Source organism: Macaca fascicularis, chromosome 11 (genome assembly GCF_037993035.2).
Source record: "Macaca fascicularis isolate 582-1 chromosome 11, T2T-MFA8v1.1".
Classification (NCBI taxonomy): Eukaryota; Metazoa; Chordata; class Mammalia; order Primates; family Cercopithecidae; genus Macaca; species Macaca fascicularis.
The window spans coordinates 99,828,421-99,846,874 of record NC_088385.1 but is presented as its reverse complement, the minus strand read 5'-3'; the positions used below and the strand labels follow the sequence as shown (position 1 = coordinate 99,846,874).

Here is an 18,454-nt window from a genome sequence, read left to right as displayed (position 1 = left end):
CCCTCCCGGCCAGGTGTGGGATATGATCTCCTGGTGTGCCTGTTTGCTTAAAGCGCAGTATTGGGGTGGGAGTTACCCGATTTTCCAGGTGTTGTGTGTCTCAGTTCCCCTGGCTAGGAAAAGGGACTCCCTTCCCCCTTGCGCTTCCCAGGTGAGGCAATGCCTCGCCCTGCTTCAGCTCTCGCTGGTCGGGCTGCAGCAGCTGACCAGCTCCGATCGTCCGGCACTCCCCAGTGAGATGAACCCAGTACCTCAGTTGAAAATGCAGAAATCACCGGTCTTCTGTGTTGCTCGCGCTGGGAGTTGGAGACTGGAGCTGCTCCTATTCGGCCATCTTGCTCCGCCCCCCCTTTTTTTGTTTTTCTGAGACAGTCTCTTTCTGTCGTCCAGGCTGGAGTGCAGTGGTTCAATCTCGGCTCACTGTGACCTCTGCCTCTCGGGTTCAAGTGATTCTCCTGCCTCAGCCTCCCGAGTAGCTGGGACTACAGGTGCCTGCCACCACACCCGGCTAATTTTTGTAGTTTTTTTTTCTTTTTTTAGTAGAGATGGGGTTTCACCATATTGGCCAGGCTGGTTTTGAACTCCTGACCTTGTAATCCACCCGCCTTGTCCTCCCAAAGTGTTGGGATTACAGGTGTAAGCCACTGTGCCCAGCCAAGGTGCCACTGTTAAAGTTTATCTTATATATTACCTGAATTTATTGTTCTGTTCAGACTTCAGAATTGAAGTAATGCCAGATACTTATGAATGATAGCATTATGCCTTTAAGTTCTCAATTGACAATCTGCGTTTTTTTAAGTTGAAGGAAAAAGTTACAAATTCTACAGAATTGCAGCATCAATTAGATAAAACAAAGCAACAGCATCAAGAACAACAGGCTCTTCAGCAAAGCACCACGGCAAAACTTCGAGAAGCTCAGGTAAACATTAGTTGCGTTATTAGCCTTGTAAACAAAAATTAATTACCATTACATAGAATATAAGAGAAAAAATAAAATTAATTAATCCAAATCATTATCCTTTTGTTGTGGTAAAACTAGAAAATACAAAATACTTGATTGTGAGGGATTTTGATAATTTTGAAGTCTGGATAATCAGAAAATTCTTTTTCTTTTGATTACTATGTTGAAACGTTTTTCCAACTTAGTGTAAAATATTAATTATAAACAGATTTATTATGTATTTATTACATTTTATATATTAATTTAATTAAATTTATTGGATTTATCTATTAAATGTGTTTAGTTAAATAAATTTATTTAAATTACTTATAAATAATTTATTCATTATTGTTTCTTATTGATTAAAATACAATATTTGGAAAATCAAAAATGTTCGAATAAAATTTTCTGGCATCGTTAGCCCAGTAAGGAAGAATATTTTGTATTTCCTTCAGTAGAATTTAGTATTTGTTGGTCATTTCTTTTCCTGCTTTATAACCATCATCTGAACATTGGAATTGTAGGTGTAGAAAATATAATTGTTTGGGTTAAATTTATACAAAGTCTGCAGCGTAGCTTAGAATACTGAAAGAAGTTTTCATTTTGTTATGGTAAGGGGAGATTGTCCAAATATTGAAATTAATTTGACTTTGATATGTTTTAATTATTATTATTATTTTTTTTTTTTTTTTGAGGCCAAGTCTCACTGTTTCGCCCAGGCTGGAGCTGGAGTGCAGTGGCGCTATCTCTGCTCACTGCAAGCTCCGCCACCCAGGTTCACACCGTTCTCCTGCCTCAGCCTCCCGAGTAGCTGGGACTGCAGGCGCCCGCCACTGCACCCTGCTAATTTTTTGTGTTTTTAGTGGAGACGGGGTTTCACCAGGATGGTCTCGATCTCCTGACCTCGTGATCCGCCCGCCTCTGCCTCCCAAAGTGCTGGGATTACAGACGTGATCCACCGTGCCTGGCGTTTCACTGTGCTCAGCACTGTGAATAGACAGAGTGCTTGCCCTCTAGGAGATGGCAATCTAATGACATGTATGTAGAAACAATATTGTAGTTTGAGGGAGGCAATAAATAATATGCCCTTTTCTTCTGAGCTTGGAGAGTGGCCTGGGAGTCAGATGAATAGAGATCAAAATACTGGATTCATTTATTTGTTCTTTTATTTAGTTAGTCAAAAAACATTTATTAACCTCTACTCTCAGCCAAGGAACTGATTTTGTGAACTTAGCAGTGAACAAAACAGACAAAAATGTCTGCTCTCATGGAGCTTAGTGAGAGAGGCAACGATAACCAAGGTAAATAGGCAAAATATATAGCATGTTAAATGGTGATAAGTGCTATAAAGATGAAGGAAGGAGGGATGGGGAGTTGGAAGTGTTTTGGGGTGACCAAAGTTGGGACTGCGGTGTTAGGCCTCTTTGAAAAGATAAAAGACCTTAAGGAAGGAGAAGCCTGTGATTCAGAGAGAAGAACATTAGTACGTTAAATGGTGCAGAGGCAGGAGCATGTCTCAAGAATAACGGGAAGTCAGGGCTGGAGTGGGAGAGTGTTAGAAGAGTTAAAAAGGGCAGGTCATAGAGCTCACAGGATATCAGAACCTCTAGTGCCTCATAGGTAATTTTAAGGACTTTATTTTACTTTGAGTTAAGATAAGAAACCATTGGAGGGTTCTGAGCAAAGCAGTGATACGATTTGACTTATGATTTCACAGAATTATTCTGGCTGATGTATTGAGAGTAGACTGTACAGGTACATAAGTAGAAGCATAGAAATTAGCTAAAAGGCTACTACAATAATCCAGGTAAGAAATGATGTAGCTTGGATTAGAGTGGTAGTGAGAAGTCAGATTCTAGTTTTGCTTTAAAGGTAAAGCTGACTGATTTATTGTAGAGTATTCAGAGAGAACTTAAGGATGACTCCAAGGATTTTATCCTGAGTATTTAGAAGGATGGAGACCAGACAAAATGAAGATGGAGAATCCTACTGGATTTGGCAATATGGAGGTCATCGATGACCTTGATTAGGGTGATTTGCATAAAGAAGTGAGACAAAAACCTGATTGGGGAGGGTTCAAGAGAGAATGGAAAGAAAAAAGTTTGATAGAGTGAATATAGATAACTCTAGGAGCTTTATTGTAAAGGTCAAGGAAGAAATGGCAATCGTAAAGCAAGTGTGAAGAATTTGGTATAAGTCAGCAGCGAAGTGGGCTTTCTTATACTGCACCCAGAATTAACTTTATTAGTTTAACCACAAAGCTAGAAATGGCAGCCTTTCACCTTTTTGCAGACAGGTTGTCTGTCAGACTGAGGGAACAGCAGAGACTCAGTTGAACATGGTTATTTGTTCCTTATTCTGCACTGTCCAATAAGTTTAAATTCTTATTCCCTGGGGAGGAATACAGAAAGGATGAAAGACGGGCCAGGCAAAGTCCCTCATTACGGAAACATGAAAAGTCCTCACAACTAACAAAAGAGATGTAATGAGTCTAGTTCTAGGTGTGTATATGTATATAAAATTACTACGGTAGCATAGAGAATAGTTACCTAACCCAAACAGAGTCTGGAAAAGAGCAGCTGTGGAAAACTTTTTAAAAGTGACAATCTAAGCACAAAGGATGAGTAGATATTTCTGGGATGCAGAGATGGTGGTAGTGAGAAGTTTATTCCAGATAGAATTTACAAGGATGAAGGATACTGAAACTAGTGTGAACTAAGCTCTTAGGTTTTGCTGTACCTTGAAGTGTAAGTTAGAGATTACTTAAGAAATCAGAGCATTAGATATGGGTAAGTTTATAGAAGGTCTCATGTGACATTTGTATTTCAAGATGGAAAGATTTTGAAGATGGAAAGGTATTGAAGGTCTTAAGAAAGAATTGCCATAGTCAGATTTGCTTTTTAAATACATTATTCTTGTTGATGTGTGCAAGATGGATTTGGGTGGGAATATTCTGGAATGAAATGAATTAAAAGACTAATATATGCAGCAGTTCAGATGAAAAATAATACTGGTCTTAGTTCAAGCAGTTGTTGAAGTCATAGGGACAAATGTGGGAAATACTTATAAGGTAAAAATAAATGAACAGCACTGGTTGACTTAGTAGATAAAAGGGATGAGGGAGAAGGGGTGTGACTTCCAGGTTGGTAGCGTTGGGTGCATGGTAAATGGAGGTGTCATCAGCTGTGTTAGTGAATGTGATACAAATGGCCATCTCATAAGGCAATGCGATGTGTTCAGTTTAGGACGTGTCTTGAGGCACCAGTGCAATATATTTAATATTTAAAGCTTGGAGGAGGGAATTGTGTTATATATGTTAACCGAGAGAGACATCAGAATATATGAAGTAAATGGAATTATTAGAGTAGATGTGATCAGCCAGAAGAGAGAGTATAGTGAGAAAAGTAGATAATTGGTAACATAAGACTTCTGAGAAACACCAGCCCTTAAGGGATGACTAGTTAGAAGAAGAGCAGCCCCAGGAAGAGTGAGAATGGTCAGAGTAATTAAGAACCTGCAGAGGGGAAGCCAAAGGAATAGGAAGGTTCGAAAGTTAGGGGTAATCAGCACCTTCAAATGTGGGTTTGTGTGGTGGCGATGCTCAGTATGATAAATGAAAAATACCAATTAGATTAAGCAATTAAGTAAATTGATAATGTTGCTAAACATAATTTCAGTAAAGTAATAGAGGTGAAAATCTGATTGTCGATTAATGAGTAAATGAGAGATGAGGAAATTAGGAATGTAAATATAAATTATTTTTGAAATGTCGATGTAAATTGTTTAAAGACTGAGCAGAAACTGGAGGGGGATGTGTCCTGGGGAGTGTTTTTGAGAATAAGAGAGACCTGGACATGTCTATAGTCTAGGACAAAGGGATTCATAGGGAGGGAGTTATTAAGGATATTGGGGGAGAAGCGGCTGAGGGAATAAGGTATTGTTAAGAAGCTTACGATGTTACTGATACGCTGGGGGAGGGTGAAATTAAACTCATCCACTGAAGCTTGAGGAAAGGAGGTAAATATGGAGTGGGGCATATATACATAGCTCCATATATCTATATATATAAATATATGTATATATTGTTATATGTATATCTATATATGTCTCATGGATCAGAAGAAGAGTAGTAGGAGATGAGTTTAGAGCATTGGAAAAAGAATGTGGTTAATTGAAGGTTTCTTGTTAAATTCTAGTTTATAATAATATAGATTTATATTATTAAACATAGTTCTAATTAATTGTATGTGTATATAATTATATATACACATATTATTTTATATAAAATTTTTTTTTGAAAATCAAGATTGATCATTCCTGAAAATCTCATGTTTCTTGATAAAGTTGGAGATAGTAATAGCTGAATATCAGGCAAGCAGAGATTGAGAATGTAGAGATAATATGGAATCTTTTAAGTAGTTATTGAGGGGAATATTTGAGGGTGAGGACCTCATTCAAATAAAAAGCTTGACAAGATAATTCTGAATATATACTGTAATGGAAGTTGAAACCAGAACCAGAAATTTGTAGTAGCACCAATCTATGGAACCTTGTGATTTTACTCCAATAGTGCTTAGAAGTATAGGAATGGAGAATTGGGCTTTTTTGGGAGTGGCTCTTGGAAATTTTTGGGTGGAAGGAAATGGACAATGTGGTTGAAAGAATAGTTAAGGTTAGTTCATATCTATATGGGAAGTTCACGAAGAAAATCTAGGCATATGCTGAATATATTAGAAGGAAATTGACGTCTCTGACATTGAATAACAGAAATTAGGTCATTAAATTGGAAGGCAGTAAGTTGTGGTCATAGAGTAGGATAGTTAGAAATTTCTAGCTGGAAGAATTTCAGGTGGTTACAAATCCTATATGAGTGTGTGAAATGTGGAATGAGTAAAGGTCCAGGAATTAAGATGATATGAATGTTGAGGCTATGCTCTTAATTATCTATGTATTTTGTATTTCCCAGGAAATTGGCAGAAATTGGGATTGAGAGAAAGACTAAATCAGGTCTCAAGTCTTCAGTGAATGAGGTAGGGATTTATAGATGATAGCAACAAAAAGTAGAGAGTAGAATAAGTAAATGACATACTCCCCAGAGCAACATGAAGCTTTCACATGAGGGAGAGAGTAATGGCAGTGAAACACCAGGAAAAGGTCACCCTCCTCTGCTTGCCCAGTGGAATAGACATTACTGACCAGAGCAGGGTGAGGGGTGAGGGAGAATTGGCATCTGTAAAGGGAGAATCAAATTTCAGTTAAGACTTGGAAACAGAGTGACTATATATCTCTATCTATACATCTATATCTATATCTAGATATCTATATCTAAATATGCAGATATATATCTACTATGTAACAAACCCGCTCATTCTGCACAAGTATCCCAGAGCTTAAAGTGTATATATAAATATCTGTATCTACTATATCTATCTGCAGTAGATATGTCTATATCTACTATGTAACAAACCTGCTCATTCTGCACAAGTATCCCAGAGCTTAAAGTGTATGTTTAAATATCTATATCTACTATATCTTTCTATAGTAGATATATCTATATCTACTATCTCTATCTCTATCTCTAGATATAGATATTTATATATACACTATAAGCTCTGGGATACTTGTGCAGAATGAGCAGGTTTGTTACATAGTTACACATGTGCCATGGTGGTTTTCAGCATCCATCAACCCGTCATCTAGGTTTTAAGCTCCACATGCATTAGGTATTTGCTCTAATGTTCTCCCTCTCCTTGCCCCGCAACCCCCAACAGGCCCCGGTGTGTGATGTTCCCCTCCCTCAGAGTGACTTTTATGGAAAGAAGCTTAGGCCTGGAATTCTGATTCCAGATTAGTGGAATGTAGAGAGAGGATTTATCTATCGGTGGCAGGAACAGAGACTGAGAGGCAGAGAGGTTTGGTTGCCTTTTGTCATTTGACCAAAACTTAGAAGGATGAGAAGTATGCTTGAAAGTGACTGATCTCAAATATTTTAATATTGGTACAAATCATGAGAGTACCACATGGTTGCTGGGTCTGTGTCAGCAGAGTGGTGTGAAAGTAAAAGAAGAGGGATCCCTTGCTGTATCGATAGAAAAGTTCTTTTAGTGTATTGAAGTGAGCCTGCATGTATATGTGATTTAGAGTGTAATAATTTATTTTTCTATTCATTCAGCGACTTTTTAGAATATATGTGTCAAATATCTTGGATATATCAATGACTAAGACACAAAAATCCTTTTTAGAGTATACATTTTTAATAGAGGGTGGTTGGAGTGAGGCAGATCAGCATGACAAATAAGCAAATTATTTAGTGTGTTGGAAAGTAAGCACTATGGAAAGAAAATGATAACCAAGATAGGGAATATTGGGAAAGGCTGAAATTTTAAATGGAATGGTCAGAATAGTCCTAATTAAGAAGGTGATGTTTGAGCAAACATTTGAACGGGGAGTAAACTATATGACTGTGTGGGGGAAGAGTTCCAGGCAAAAGGAATAGTTAGTACACTAAGGCTTCGAGGTGGGAGTGTGCCTAGTGTGAGATTGAGTCTCATGTGTCTGAAATTAGGGTCAGAAAAAGAGTAGTAGCAGGAGGTCATATTAGAGTGTTAGAAAAAAATGTGGTCGAGAGTTTTTTGTTAAATTCTAGCTTATAATGATACAGATTTATATTATTAAATATATAGTTCTAAGTACTTAACTAAATTTACCATGTTAAAATGTAATAGTTTTAAGAAAATGTAAGACTGAGAATTTGAGTGATATAATTTATTGTTAGTCATTTTATGTTTGAGGAATAACTTTTTAAGTTCTCTATTCTTAAAGTAGTAGTTTTCAATTCTTTACAGAATGATTTGGAACAAGTTCTACGTCAAATTGGCGATAAGGACCAAAAGATCCAGAACCTTGAAGCTTTATTACAGAAGAGTAAAGAAAATATTTCATTACTAGAAAAGGAAAGAGAAGATCTTTATGCAAAAATTCAGGCTGGTGAAGGAGAGACTGCTGTTCTTAACCAGTTACAAGAAAAAAACCATACACTGCAGGAGCAAGTAAGCTTGTAAAATATATTATATTTCTAAAATTTACTTTTGTCTCTCTAAGTCTTACTAAGTGCTTTATTTAAATGATTCTTCATTCTTGCTCTTTTTAGCACATTTTAAATGTTATATATTTTTTGACAAATAGCATCTCATGTACCTTAAGAGGCAGATTACTATTATAGTGAAACATGATTTGACAAAGGAAAATTTCTCTGTTCATGTCCCTGGATGTAAGTTAGTGTGACTATGAATAAACTATTTTACATTGTTAGCTCACTGGAAAAACAGAAATATTAATAGTGCATACTTGCCTAATGGCATTTTGTGATGTTTAAAAAAAAGAATAATGAAATGTATTCATAAATTGAAGATCTTAATCAAGTGTTAGTTTTTACTGTGTATTAATATACAGACTTAATAGTAACATATTTTGATGAAGTATATGTCTTTGCATCATGTATAGCCAATAATAATTTTGATAAGTTGCCTTAATGTTTCAACATTAAAATGTAGTTTAAGAAAAGTTTATAAAATTTAGATAAATACATTTTCAAACAAAAAAGAATTTGCAGTTGCTTTTTTGGAAGAATTGTGTAATAAGAGAGTTATTATCTAAACGAGAAAATATTTGAAACAAAGTGTCAGAAGGCCATATCACTTTTCTAAATTTAGAATTAGAATATAACAGATTTCCCTCCACATTTCAAAGTTAGTTTTGAAGAATTCTTTAGGTTAGTTTTTGGTTGTATACAACTTGGTGTTGCTTATCATATAAATATGGTCAGGAAGCCATGCATTCATTTTAAAGAATAAATTAAAATAAATCTGTTTCTGGCCATATTGGCATAGTTAATACCTATTTAGCTCTTCTACCATAAACACCAAGAAAAGTGGAAAAAATGTACAAAACCACTGTTTTCAGACATTGGGCAATAGGCAGTGCAGGACTGTGATCCCTGAGAGAAGAGAAACAAGTGATATGAACTCTTTGACCACGCTAACTTTTGATCCAGAGACATTTTCCAGACTGTGGCACAGCCTGGGGGAACCTAAGGAAAGCCCAGTGGTCTATGTGAGATATTAAATTAAATTGAGAGACTGAAGTTCAGGGAGGTTAAGGCAGATTGAATTTGTAGGGTAGGATACCAGAAAGGAAAGAGCAGTACAGAGAAAAAGCTTCAGTAATCTGCTTAGGAATCCACTTGAGGCTTTGTTGAATGCCAAGTTTTGTACTTGTAAAGTGGGATTCTATGAGGCCAGACAATGAATACTATCAAGGAGCTATAGGCTGAAAAATTACTAGTGCTTACACAGGACTGGGAGATGTTCAGGTTCCAGCCAATCAGAAGAAAGGTGTGGCTGAACACTTGGAGTATTCAGTAGACATATCAGAGAGGTCATACCTTAGGAGAGGAGTAAGGCTAAACTAGCCCTAGAGTAAAAGCTGCCATACACCTGACCTTACAAAGTGTAAAAAATACCTTAAAAGGATCCAGTAGAACCACAAATATATTAAATACGTGCTGGGACAAAACATTCTTTGAAAGAAGACAACAGAATCGAGAGTGGTCACAATAAATAGTGAAAGATTACTACACATGTGAAGAAACAGAAACAATGTGAGCCATGACCAGGAGAGAAATTATTCAGTGGAAACAGACCCTGAAGTAAGAGATGATAGAGTCACCAGACAAGTACTTTAAAACAGCTCTTCAAATATGCTTATGGATAGAAACAAAAAACTATAATGATGGAGACAGACGTGGAAATGGCTGGGTGCAGTAACTTGTGCCTGTAATCCCAGCTACTCTAGAGGCCGAAGTGAAAGGATCACTTGAGCCCGGGAGTGAGTTATCACTGTGCTATTGCACTCCAGCCTGGGTGATGGAGTGAGACCCTGTCTCTTAAAAAAAAAAAAAAAAAAAATTGAACTTTTAGAGATAAAACAAAAATACATGAAATGAAAATTTTATTGGGTGTACTTAATAGATTAAGCAAGTAGAAAACAGTATCAGTGAACATAAAAGACAAGGCAATTGAAACTGTTCTCAATGAAGTACAGAAGGAAAAAAGGTTGGGGAAAAACAGTGACCCATGGAATAGTATTATGTAAGCTAGCATAATTACAATTAATGTCACAGAAGGGTGGGGAGGAGGAAAATAGAAACAAAGGCTGAAAAAATTTTAATTTTTTAGATTTTTTTCTGTATTTCAATGGATGCAAATGAAAAAAATGTAATTTTTGATTAAAAACATGGTCAAAAAACTTGGTGAACTCAAAGCAAGGTACATCAAAGAAATGTCAAATGACTTGGATTTCATCTAAATTTAAAAAAGTATGCTCTTCAAAAGATATCATTATGAAAATAAAAGCCATAACACAGAATGGGAGAAAACATTTGCAATACGTGTATCTGACAATTCAGAAATGCCCAGACATATAAAGAAATCTTGTTACTTAACCAAATCAGTGATTGGCTGGAGTTAGAGATGGGATGGGAGGAATGACTGCAGAAGGGCATGAGGAAACATTCTGGAATAATGGAAATGTTCTTTATCTTGATTGTGGTGATGGCTAGTTAAATGAGTGTATGCATTCATCAAATCTCAAATTGTACAACTTCAGTTGAATGAATTTTATATAACTTACAGCTCAATAAAGATTATTTTAAAAGGAATATCAGTCTTTGAATTTAATGTTATTTCTTGGTATTTGAGATACTATGTTGACATATTTTGGAAAAGTGAATAATTTTACTTGAAAAAATTTGAGATAAACTATCATAAAGCAGTTTAATATTCTCATGGCTCTTAAATTTAGGTTTCTGAATTTTTGTTATATCATTTGTGAACTTCATGATTAATCTTACTTGTATAACAGGTAACTCAACTAACAGAGAAGCTGAAGAATCAGTCAGAAAGCCATAAACAAGCCCAGGAGAATTTGCACGACCAGGTACAAGAGCAGAAGGCACATCTTAGAGCTGCACAAGACCGTGTCCTTTCTCTAGAAACCAGTGTCAATGAATTAAATAGTCAATTAAATGAAAGCAAGGAGAAGGTCTCCCAGCTTGACATACAGGTAATATTAAATTTAATGTTTGTATAAAGCACCAGTTTTAGACCATCAAATGTTTTAAATTCTGTTTTTATCTCTTTTTGCCTTGCATATTAATTGAAAAAAATTTGAAATAGGAATTAGATAAAGGCTATATCTAGACAATTAGTTGAACTTTCCTGTTTGACTCTCTCATCCTCTCTCATCCGCTTCCCCGTCTCTGTCTTTCTCTCCCTCCTCCCTTCCGTCGTCTTCTCACTCTTCCTCTCTCCCCTCCCTCTCTCTCTCTTTCTCTCTGGCTCTTGCTTTCGGGTGTGCTCTCTCTCTCCTCAAGCTACACTTGGTGAAATCACTAAATCTTTTAGATTTTCCCTGTTTTGATCATGCCATTATTGTGTTTGATATTCAAATTAGTTTGGTATTATACCATTAGATTTCTATGTTAAATATTTTTTTACTTTGATTTTTTAAATCTTCCTTTATAAGTCTGACTTCTGATTAAAAAAAAGAAATTCCACCAACAGACACATGAAAAAATGCTCGTCATCACTGGCCATCAGAGAAATGCAAATCAAAACCACAATGAGATACCATCTCACACCAGTTAGAATGGCAATCATTAAAAAGTCAGGAAACAACAGGTGCTGGAGAGGATGTGGAGAAATAGGAACACTTTTACACTGTTGATAGGATTGTAAACTAGTTCAACCATTTCGGAAAACAGCATGGCGATTCCTCAAGGATCTAGAACTAGAAGTACCGTATGACCCAGCCATCCCATTACGGGTATATACCCAAAGGATTATAAATCATGCTGCTATAAAGACACATGCAGACGTATGTTCACTGTGGCACTATTCACAATAGCAAAGACTTGGAATCAACCCAAATGTCCATCAGTGACAGACTGGATTAAGAAAATGTGGCACATATACACCATGGAATACTATGCAGCCATCAAAAAGGATGAGTTTGTGTCCTTTGTAGGGACATGGATGCAGCTGGAAACCATCATTCTCAGCAAACTATTGCAAGAACAGAAAACCAAACACCATATGTTCTCACTCATAGGTGGGAACTGAACAATGAGATCACTTGGCCTGGGGAAGGGGAACATCACACACCGGAGCCTATTATGGGGAGGGGGGAGGGGAGAGGGATTGCATTGGGAGTTATACCTGATGTAAATGAGGAGTTGATGGGTGCTGACGAGTTGATGGGTGCAGCACACCAACATGGCACAAGTATACATATGTAACAAACCTGCACATTATGCACATGTACCCTAGAGCTTAAAGTATAACAAAAAAAAAAAAAAAAAAAATTCCCCTACGTGGTGCCATATTCTTTCAGAAGTCTATATAGCAGTCTTCCTCAATGAGTCAATCATGGCGTGAGCAGTAAGACATAATTTTTTCTCCATTCTTACTATTGATTTCTTGTTCTGTGATATAGAATAGAAATTTATAGAAATAGTTCAAGGCTTGATTTTACTTTAAGATAATGATTCCACTGGAAATAAGGAATATAATGAAATAATATGACTGGCATACTTACTAGAACTTGGAAAATATACATTTCTTTCTTTTTTAAAAAATTATTTGCTAGATGTATATGATAGCCTGTTATGTGGATGTCCAATGTAAGGGGGAGGGGAATGGGGAGGGAATGGGAGTCTAGTGACAATGTGAATGTACTAATGTATTAGGACAGTCTGTGATTCTTTCTGTGTTGCAGGGTCCTTTCCTTTACAAAAGATTGCCCTTCCACTGCTATTCATTTCAGAACTAATTCCAACAATGAGATCAGCCCATTTTTTTTGTTACTATCATTGCTCCCATTATCACCTTGACAGTAACTTCTTCTTTGCCATTACTCTGAAAAATGTTACCTGTAGATATTTTTTAAGTTTTTGAGGCTTTTTTCAAAACTACTTTAACTTCTTTATGAACTAGGGTTAGTTCATAAAGTAGGATGTATGGCCTTACTTTTCTTTTGAGAATTAGGACTCTGAGAAAAACCTAGTGCTTTAAGTGATATTATTATTAATAAAAGAATGTCAACCGAAAGTGCTTAGCCAAAGGGTATTAGCTGTAGCCAGCTGTAGCTTAACTGTTAAGGTAATGTTTTTTTCTGGAGTGTCCCTTTAACTATACAAATGAGGCTTTTAAGCTGTTTCTCAGTTTTAAGTTCTATAATACACCTTTTGATCCCTAGTTCCACAGTACTTCCTTGTGTGCATGATCAGGATAGCATCAAGGTACATTATTATTAAGCACATGTATGAGGGCACTTCACTGCTTTTACTGTTTTAAGGGCTTTAATGCAAAAGTTGCAACAATCGTAGCCTTGTAGTAATTGGTACTTAGTCATTGCCTGTAAAAAGGGCAAAGAGAGGGGCTGGCTATATGAATAGCCACATTTCCCTCCCCCCAACAGAAGCCTTTCTAAAATAAGGCAAACCAGTGGAGCAATTATTTAATTTCCCCCAAAATTTCTTTGTATGCTACATAACTTTTGGAATATACATATATTCCATTAGTTGAAGCATGCTATATAAAAAAGATCATGAGTGATTATCATATGTTAAAATATTTCATGAATTTTTGGTTCCTCAGATAGATGAAATGCCATATGTAAATAAAGCTGACTTCTGCAAAAATATATTTGTAGTCCATGCTATATATTCATCAGTATAGATTTACTATGTATTGTTTAAAGGGAAGATTTCTTTAGTTTTCACCTTTAAATCAATGTAGATGTATACACCTTGATGTAACTATTATTTCCGTGAAAATTATTTCGATATTGAGAAAAAATTTGAATTTTTCCTTCAGCTTGTAATTATCCATACAGTGTAAATCTTGGATTTCTTATGTTCATTGATCCTCTCATCAACCAGCTAAAAGAATGCTCCCCCAATTTTTACTCTTTTCTCAAAATATGTTAATTTTAAATATATGTTTTTACATATATATTTTATTTTTTGCTTTTCTTTCTTTTTTTATTTCTGAGACAGAGTCTTGCTCTGTCGCCAGGCTGGAGTGCAGTGGCGTGATCTCAGCTTACTGCAACCTCCACCTCCCAGGTGAAAGCGATTCTCCTGCCTCAGCCTCCCGAGTAGCTGGGACTACAGGTGCGTGCCACCATGCCCAGCTAATTTTTGTATTTTTAGCAGCGACGGGGTTTCACCATGTTGGCCAGGATGTTCTCGATCACTTGACCTAGCGATCTGCCTGCCTTGGCCTCCCAAAGTGCTGGGATTACAGATGTGAGCTACCGCACCTAGCCTATTTTTTGTTTTTCGTATTTGAGGTGAGTTGTACTAAAGGTATTCAACACTTAAAAGTGTTACTTTTGATAACAAGATAGATCTTTTTGCTTGTTTGATTTTATCGGCAGCCTTTAATTTTTAATGTTTAATATTTTGACTGAGCATCAGAAATAAAACCCTTTAAGTGAGAAATTATCAGGGAATACTGAATTTTACAAAGTGCCAGTTGTCTGGCTGAGTCCTTAAATTCTGTAATTCTTGATTATCTTTGGAGTCATCATTTTTGGGGGCGTGGTTATTTACTTTATCATAATAGTGGTAGACTTTCAGATATTCACTTCTGAAAAACACAGTGGCGTTTTCCTGGAAAAAAAGTGTACCTTTTGTTTCTTAGCAAAGGAATACTGAAGTGTTTTGGAATCATATAAGGATATCTTTTTATTGTTTATCCAGCATTATTTAGGAGGCTTCTCCCCTGTCATTCCTATTTTGGGAATTTTTCACATGCATATTTTTCAATATATAAATCCATTTGTTTCTGTGAATGACTTAATTTTTAAATAGTTTCTTTAGTCACAAAAGCAGTGTGCATTCAAGCAAGAGGAAATCAAGAACTAAATATAAATTAAATAATTTATAAATTTTGTTACAGATTAAAGCCAAAACCGAACTGTTGCTATCAGCAGAAGCAGCAAAAACTGCCCAAAGAGCTGATCTTCAGAATCATTTGGACACAGCTCAAAATGCATTACAAGATAAACAGCAGGTAGGGAAACAGATGCAATTTCATACTCTCTATCACCTAGTGCTTTGGTAGATAAATTGCAAACATGTAAAGACGATACCCAGTTTTGTATAATCTTGTGATAGACTTGCTTATCCCCCTTAATTTCTCCATGAGTTCAGAACCGGTTGAGTAGTAAAGGTGAGGGTCACATAGATGGAGATAAAAATAACAGCTTTGTTTTTGATAAAGCTCTACTAGTGTGCAGCTGTGGTTGGTTTCCTGATACTGTCCTTCTCCCCTAGCCTAGACCTTGGTGTAGAGCAGTACTATTTACTCCTAACTTTTGAATTGTTGCCTCATCCCTTCAAGTGTTGGTGGTTGGAAGGGGCAGACCTCCACATTTGCTTTTAGTAGGTAGACTGGACCATGACCCAAATGTACTTGCCACTTGGAAGTGGGAAAAGGAACACTATATATTCTACCTCAGTTATAAGAGTTACTCGTTTCTTGGGAATAGGAGGAAGTAAGGAGCTGGAGGGAATACAGAAGCAGTACTCTGGTAGAATAGAAGCATCCTACTTCAGGGTCAAGGTGAATGTTGCTGGTAGATTTTTCTTAGCTTTTACTGGTAGAAGTTTTTAAATTTTACTTGCTATTCAGAGAGTAATATTAGTGATTGGTCTTTCTGGTTTTTTTCTTTTCTTTTGAGATGGAGTTTTGCTCTTGCTGCCCAGGCTGGAGTGCAATGCTGTAATCTTGGCTCACTGCAACCTCCACCTCCCGGATTCAAGCAATTCTCCTGCCTCAGCCTCCCAAGTAGCTGGGATTACAGGCATGTGCCACTGTGCCTGACTAATTTTGTATTTTTAGTAGAGACAGAGTTTCACCGTGTTGGTCAGGCTGGTCTCGAACTCCGACCTCAGGTGATCCACCCACCTTGGCCTCCTGAAGTGCTGGTATTATAGGGGTGAGCCACCGCACCCGGCTTTATTGGTCCATTTTTAAAAAAACAATACAGAAGTATATCAAGTTAAAAAACAGAACAAAACGGTTTTCTATATTTACTCTTTACCGAAAACCCATTTGAATGGAATGTTTGCTGTTAAATTTGGTATGTGTCCTACTTTTGGTACATAGTCGATTTACTAGTAATTTTTATTTATTTATTTATTTTTTTGTGCAACTGAATATTACAAATGAATTGAAAAGCATCATAGATGTAATCACTGTAATTTTTTTAAACATAGTTTTTAAAAATGGTGTCTTGAACATTGAAAATATTTAATTATAATATAAAAGTGTTACTTTATTATTAGCCTGGCTAATATTCTGGTTTGGCTTCTAAAATGATTCTTCCTAAATAAACACTGGAAAGTTATTAAACTGTTATACATATAAACTTAGGATCTCAGACTACGCAAGAATTGAGTTCATGTCGTTTATACTGGTAGGTAAGTCTAGCCTCTGATACATCATTGGACTTATCTGAGCTCTTACTCCAAATAAAATTAGAGTTTTCAATTTTACTTTGAACATTTGGCCACTATGATATAGTAAACCTTACCAAAGTTTTCTTCAATTGTACTTTTCTAAAGGAGTTAAATAAGATTACTACTCAGTTGGATCAGGTCACTGCAAAGTTACAAGACAAGCAAGAACATTGCAGTCAGCTGGAAAGTCATCTTAAAGAATATAAAGAGAAACACCTCTCTTTAGAACAGAAAACTGAAGAGCTAGAAGGTCAAATTAAGGTTTGTATAAAAGAAGTTGAATTTAGTTACATTTTCTACTTCAGTAGCAATGGAATCTCATGACCTACATGGAATCAAAGATTTTTAATTAACAAAGGTGAAGTTGTGGTATAAAATTTTTTTAATTACTTGTAATTTTTCATGTCTTAATTTTGAATTATATCTTTATTTTTAATTTCTTCTTTAATGAGCATCTTTTATAAATGGCAGTCAGCTTACATACTGATTCCATTGTAATGTGTTACTTTTTCTAAAGACAGCTAACCAGAGATCTACTCTACAATTACAAGGAACTTACCAATTTTTTGTTGTGAAGTCTTTTCTATTCCTTCATTCTTCCATCTCTTACCAACTTACTCCAATATCACATTTCAGATATGGTAGACTTTTTCCTTTTTAGAACTTTATACCCTTTGGACTTTGCTTCTAACTTAGTAACACATTGAGACTATAGTAAACTGCATCTTACTTTAACACAACGCCAAGTGAATGTGTTGATTTACTGAAGAGATAAGATGATTAGACATCTCAGAAGGATTTGACCTGAGTTTTTGTGTCCTTTAAATTAGAACCACTTGCTGCTTAACTGCCTTTGGCTAAAAATAAAAAAATGAAAAATAAATTTAAAAAATTTGAGCTACTATCAGTTAAACAAAAACTTCTCAAGTTACTCTATATATGTAACTTACACTTCCACAACCCGCTGAAGCATGTGTGTATGATTTTAGAGTCATGAAATGTATACATGTACATACATACCAATATAGTAAGGGGGAATAATTACATTTACAATTCTAAAGGTTCCCTTTTTTCTTTATGGCAAATGATAATAGCAAAGGCAAAGTACTTTAGGCATGGTTAAAAATAATAGAAGGATTATTTTACTGCTGAGTGTCTAATGAATATTCTGTTTGGGTACCTATTAAAAACAGTGGTTATTTAGAACTGAGTTTTTATTGTGATTATCAGCTCTAACACTTCGTAATTATCATTTTAGGGAGTATTTTATATTTTTTATATAGACATGCAGAATTAATTTAGCTACATCAAATATCTTTTATTTAATGAATATTTTCAGTGTAGGTCAATGGTAAGGGCTACAGGTACTAATCAGTTTATAAAATATTTAGTGTGCAAAATCACTACCACTGCAAGGAAATACATTGTGTAAAGCTTTTCAAGCTTCTATTTAACAGTTTGATTTTGTAAATTTGTAAAACCACATACATAATTGCATGTATACATGTGAGATGCAAACTATATTCTGAAGAACAATGTCATCTAGTCCAAGAGATTAAAGAAACAAAATCAGGAACTTAATTGCTTTATATTTAGGATCAGTGGGTGTTAATGAGAAGGAGTACATGAGAACTTCATTTTAGTTTTAAATATCTTGTAATTACATCAGTGTTTTTAATTGTGACTATAAAAGATAATATGTTTTAAGTGAGTACATTAGTAAACCTATTAACTTATTTTTTCATACTTGAGTTAATAACTTTTACTGAGGTAATAACTATTTATGTTTCTATGTTTCTTTTAAGTTGATTGTTTTATTCAGAATTAATTTTTTTTTTTTTTTTTTGAGATGGAGTCTTATTCTGTTGCCCAGGCTGGAGTGTAGTGGTGCGATCTCAGCTCACTGCAACCTCTGCCTCCCGGGT

The 18,454-nt window shown here is 35.7% G+C and overlaps 1 protein-coding gene across 3 annotated transcripts in view; it reads left to right on the top strand.

Moving 5' to 3' along the window:
* EEA1 (early endosome antigen 1) overlaps positions 1-18,454 on the top strand; it is a 169,619-nt gene that overhangs the window by 115,093 nt on the left and 36,072 nt on the right. For all 3 annotated transcript variants that reach the window (XM_074007513.1, XM_005571853.4, XM_045365692.2), the window contains 5 exons: positions 800-919; positions 7,786-7,989; positions 10,862-11,062; positions 14,965-15,078; positions 16,635-16,790. In XM_074007513.1, the coding sequence (XP_073863614.1) occupies positions 800-919; positions 7,786-7,989; positions 10,862-11,062; positions 14,965-15,078; positions 16,635-16,790 (795 nt within the window). The remainder of the gene's footprint in view (positions 1-799; positions 920-7,785; positions 7,990-10,861; positions 11,063-14,964; positions 15,079-16,634; positions 16,791-18,454) is intronic.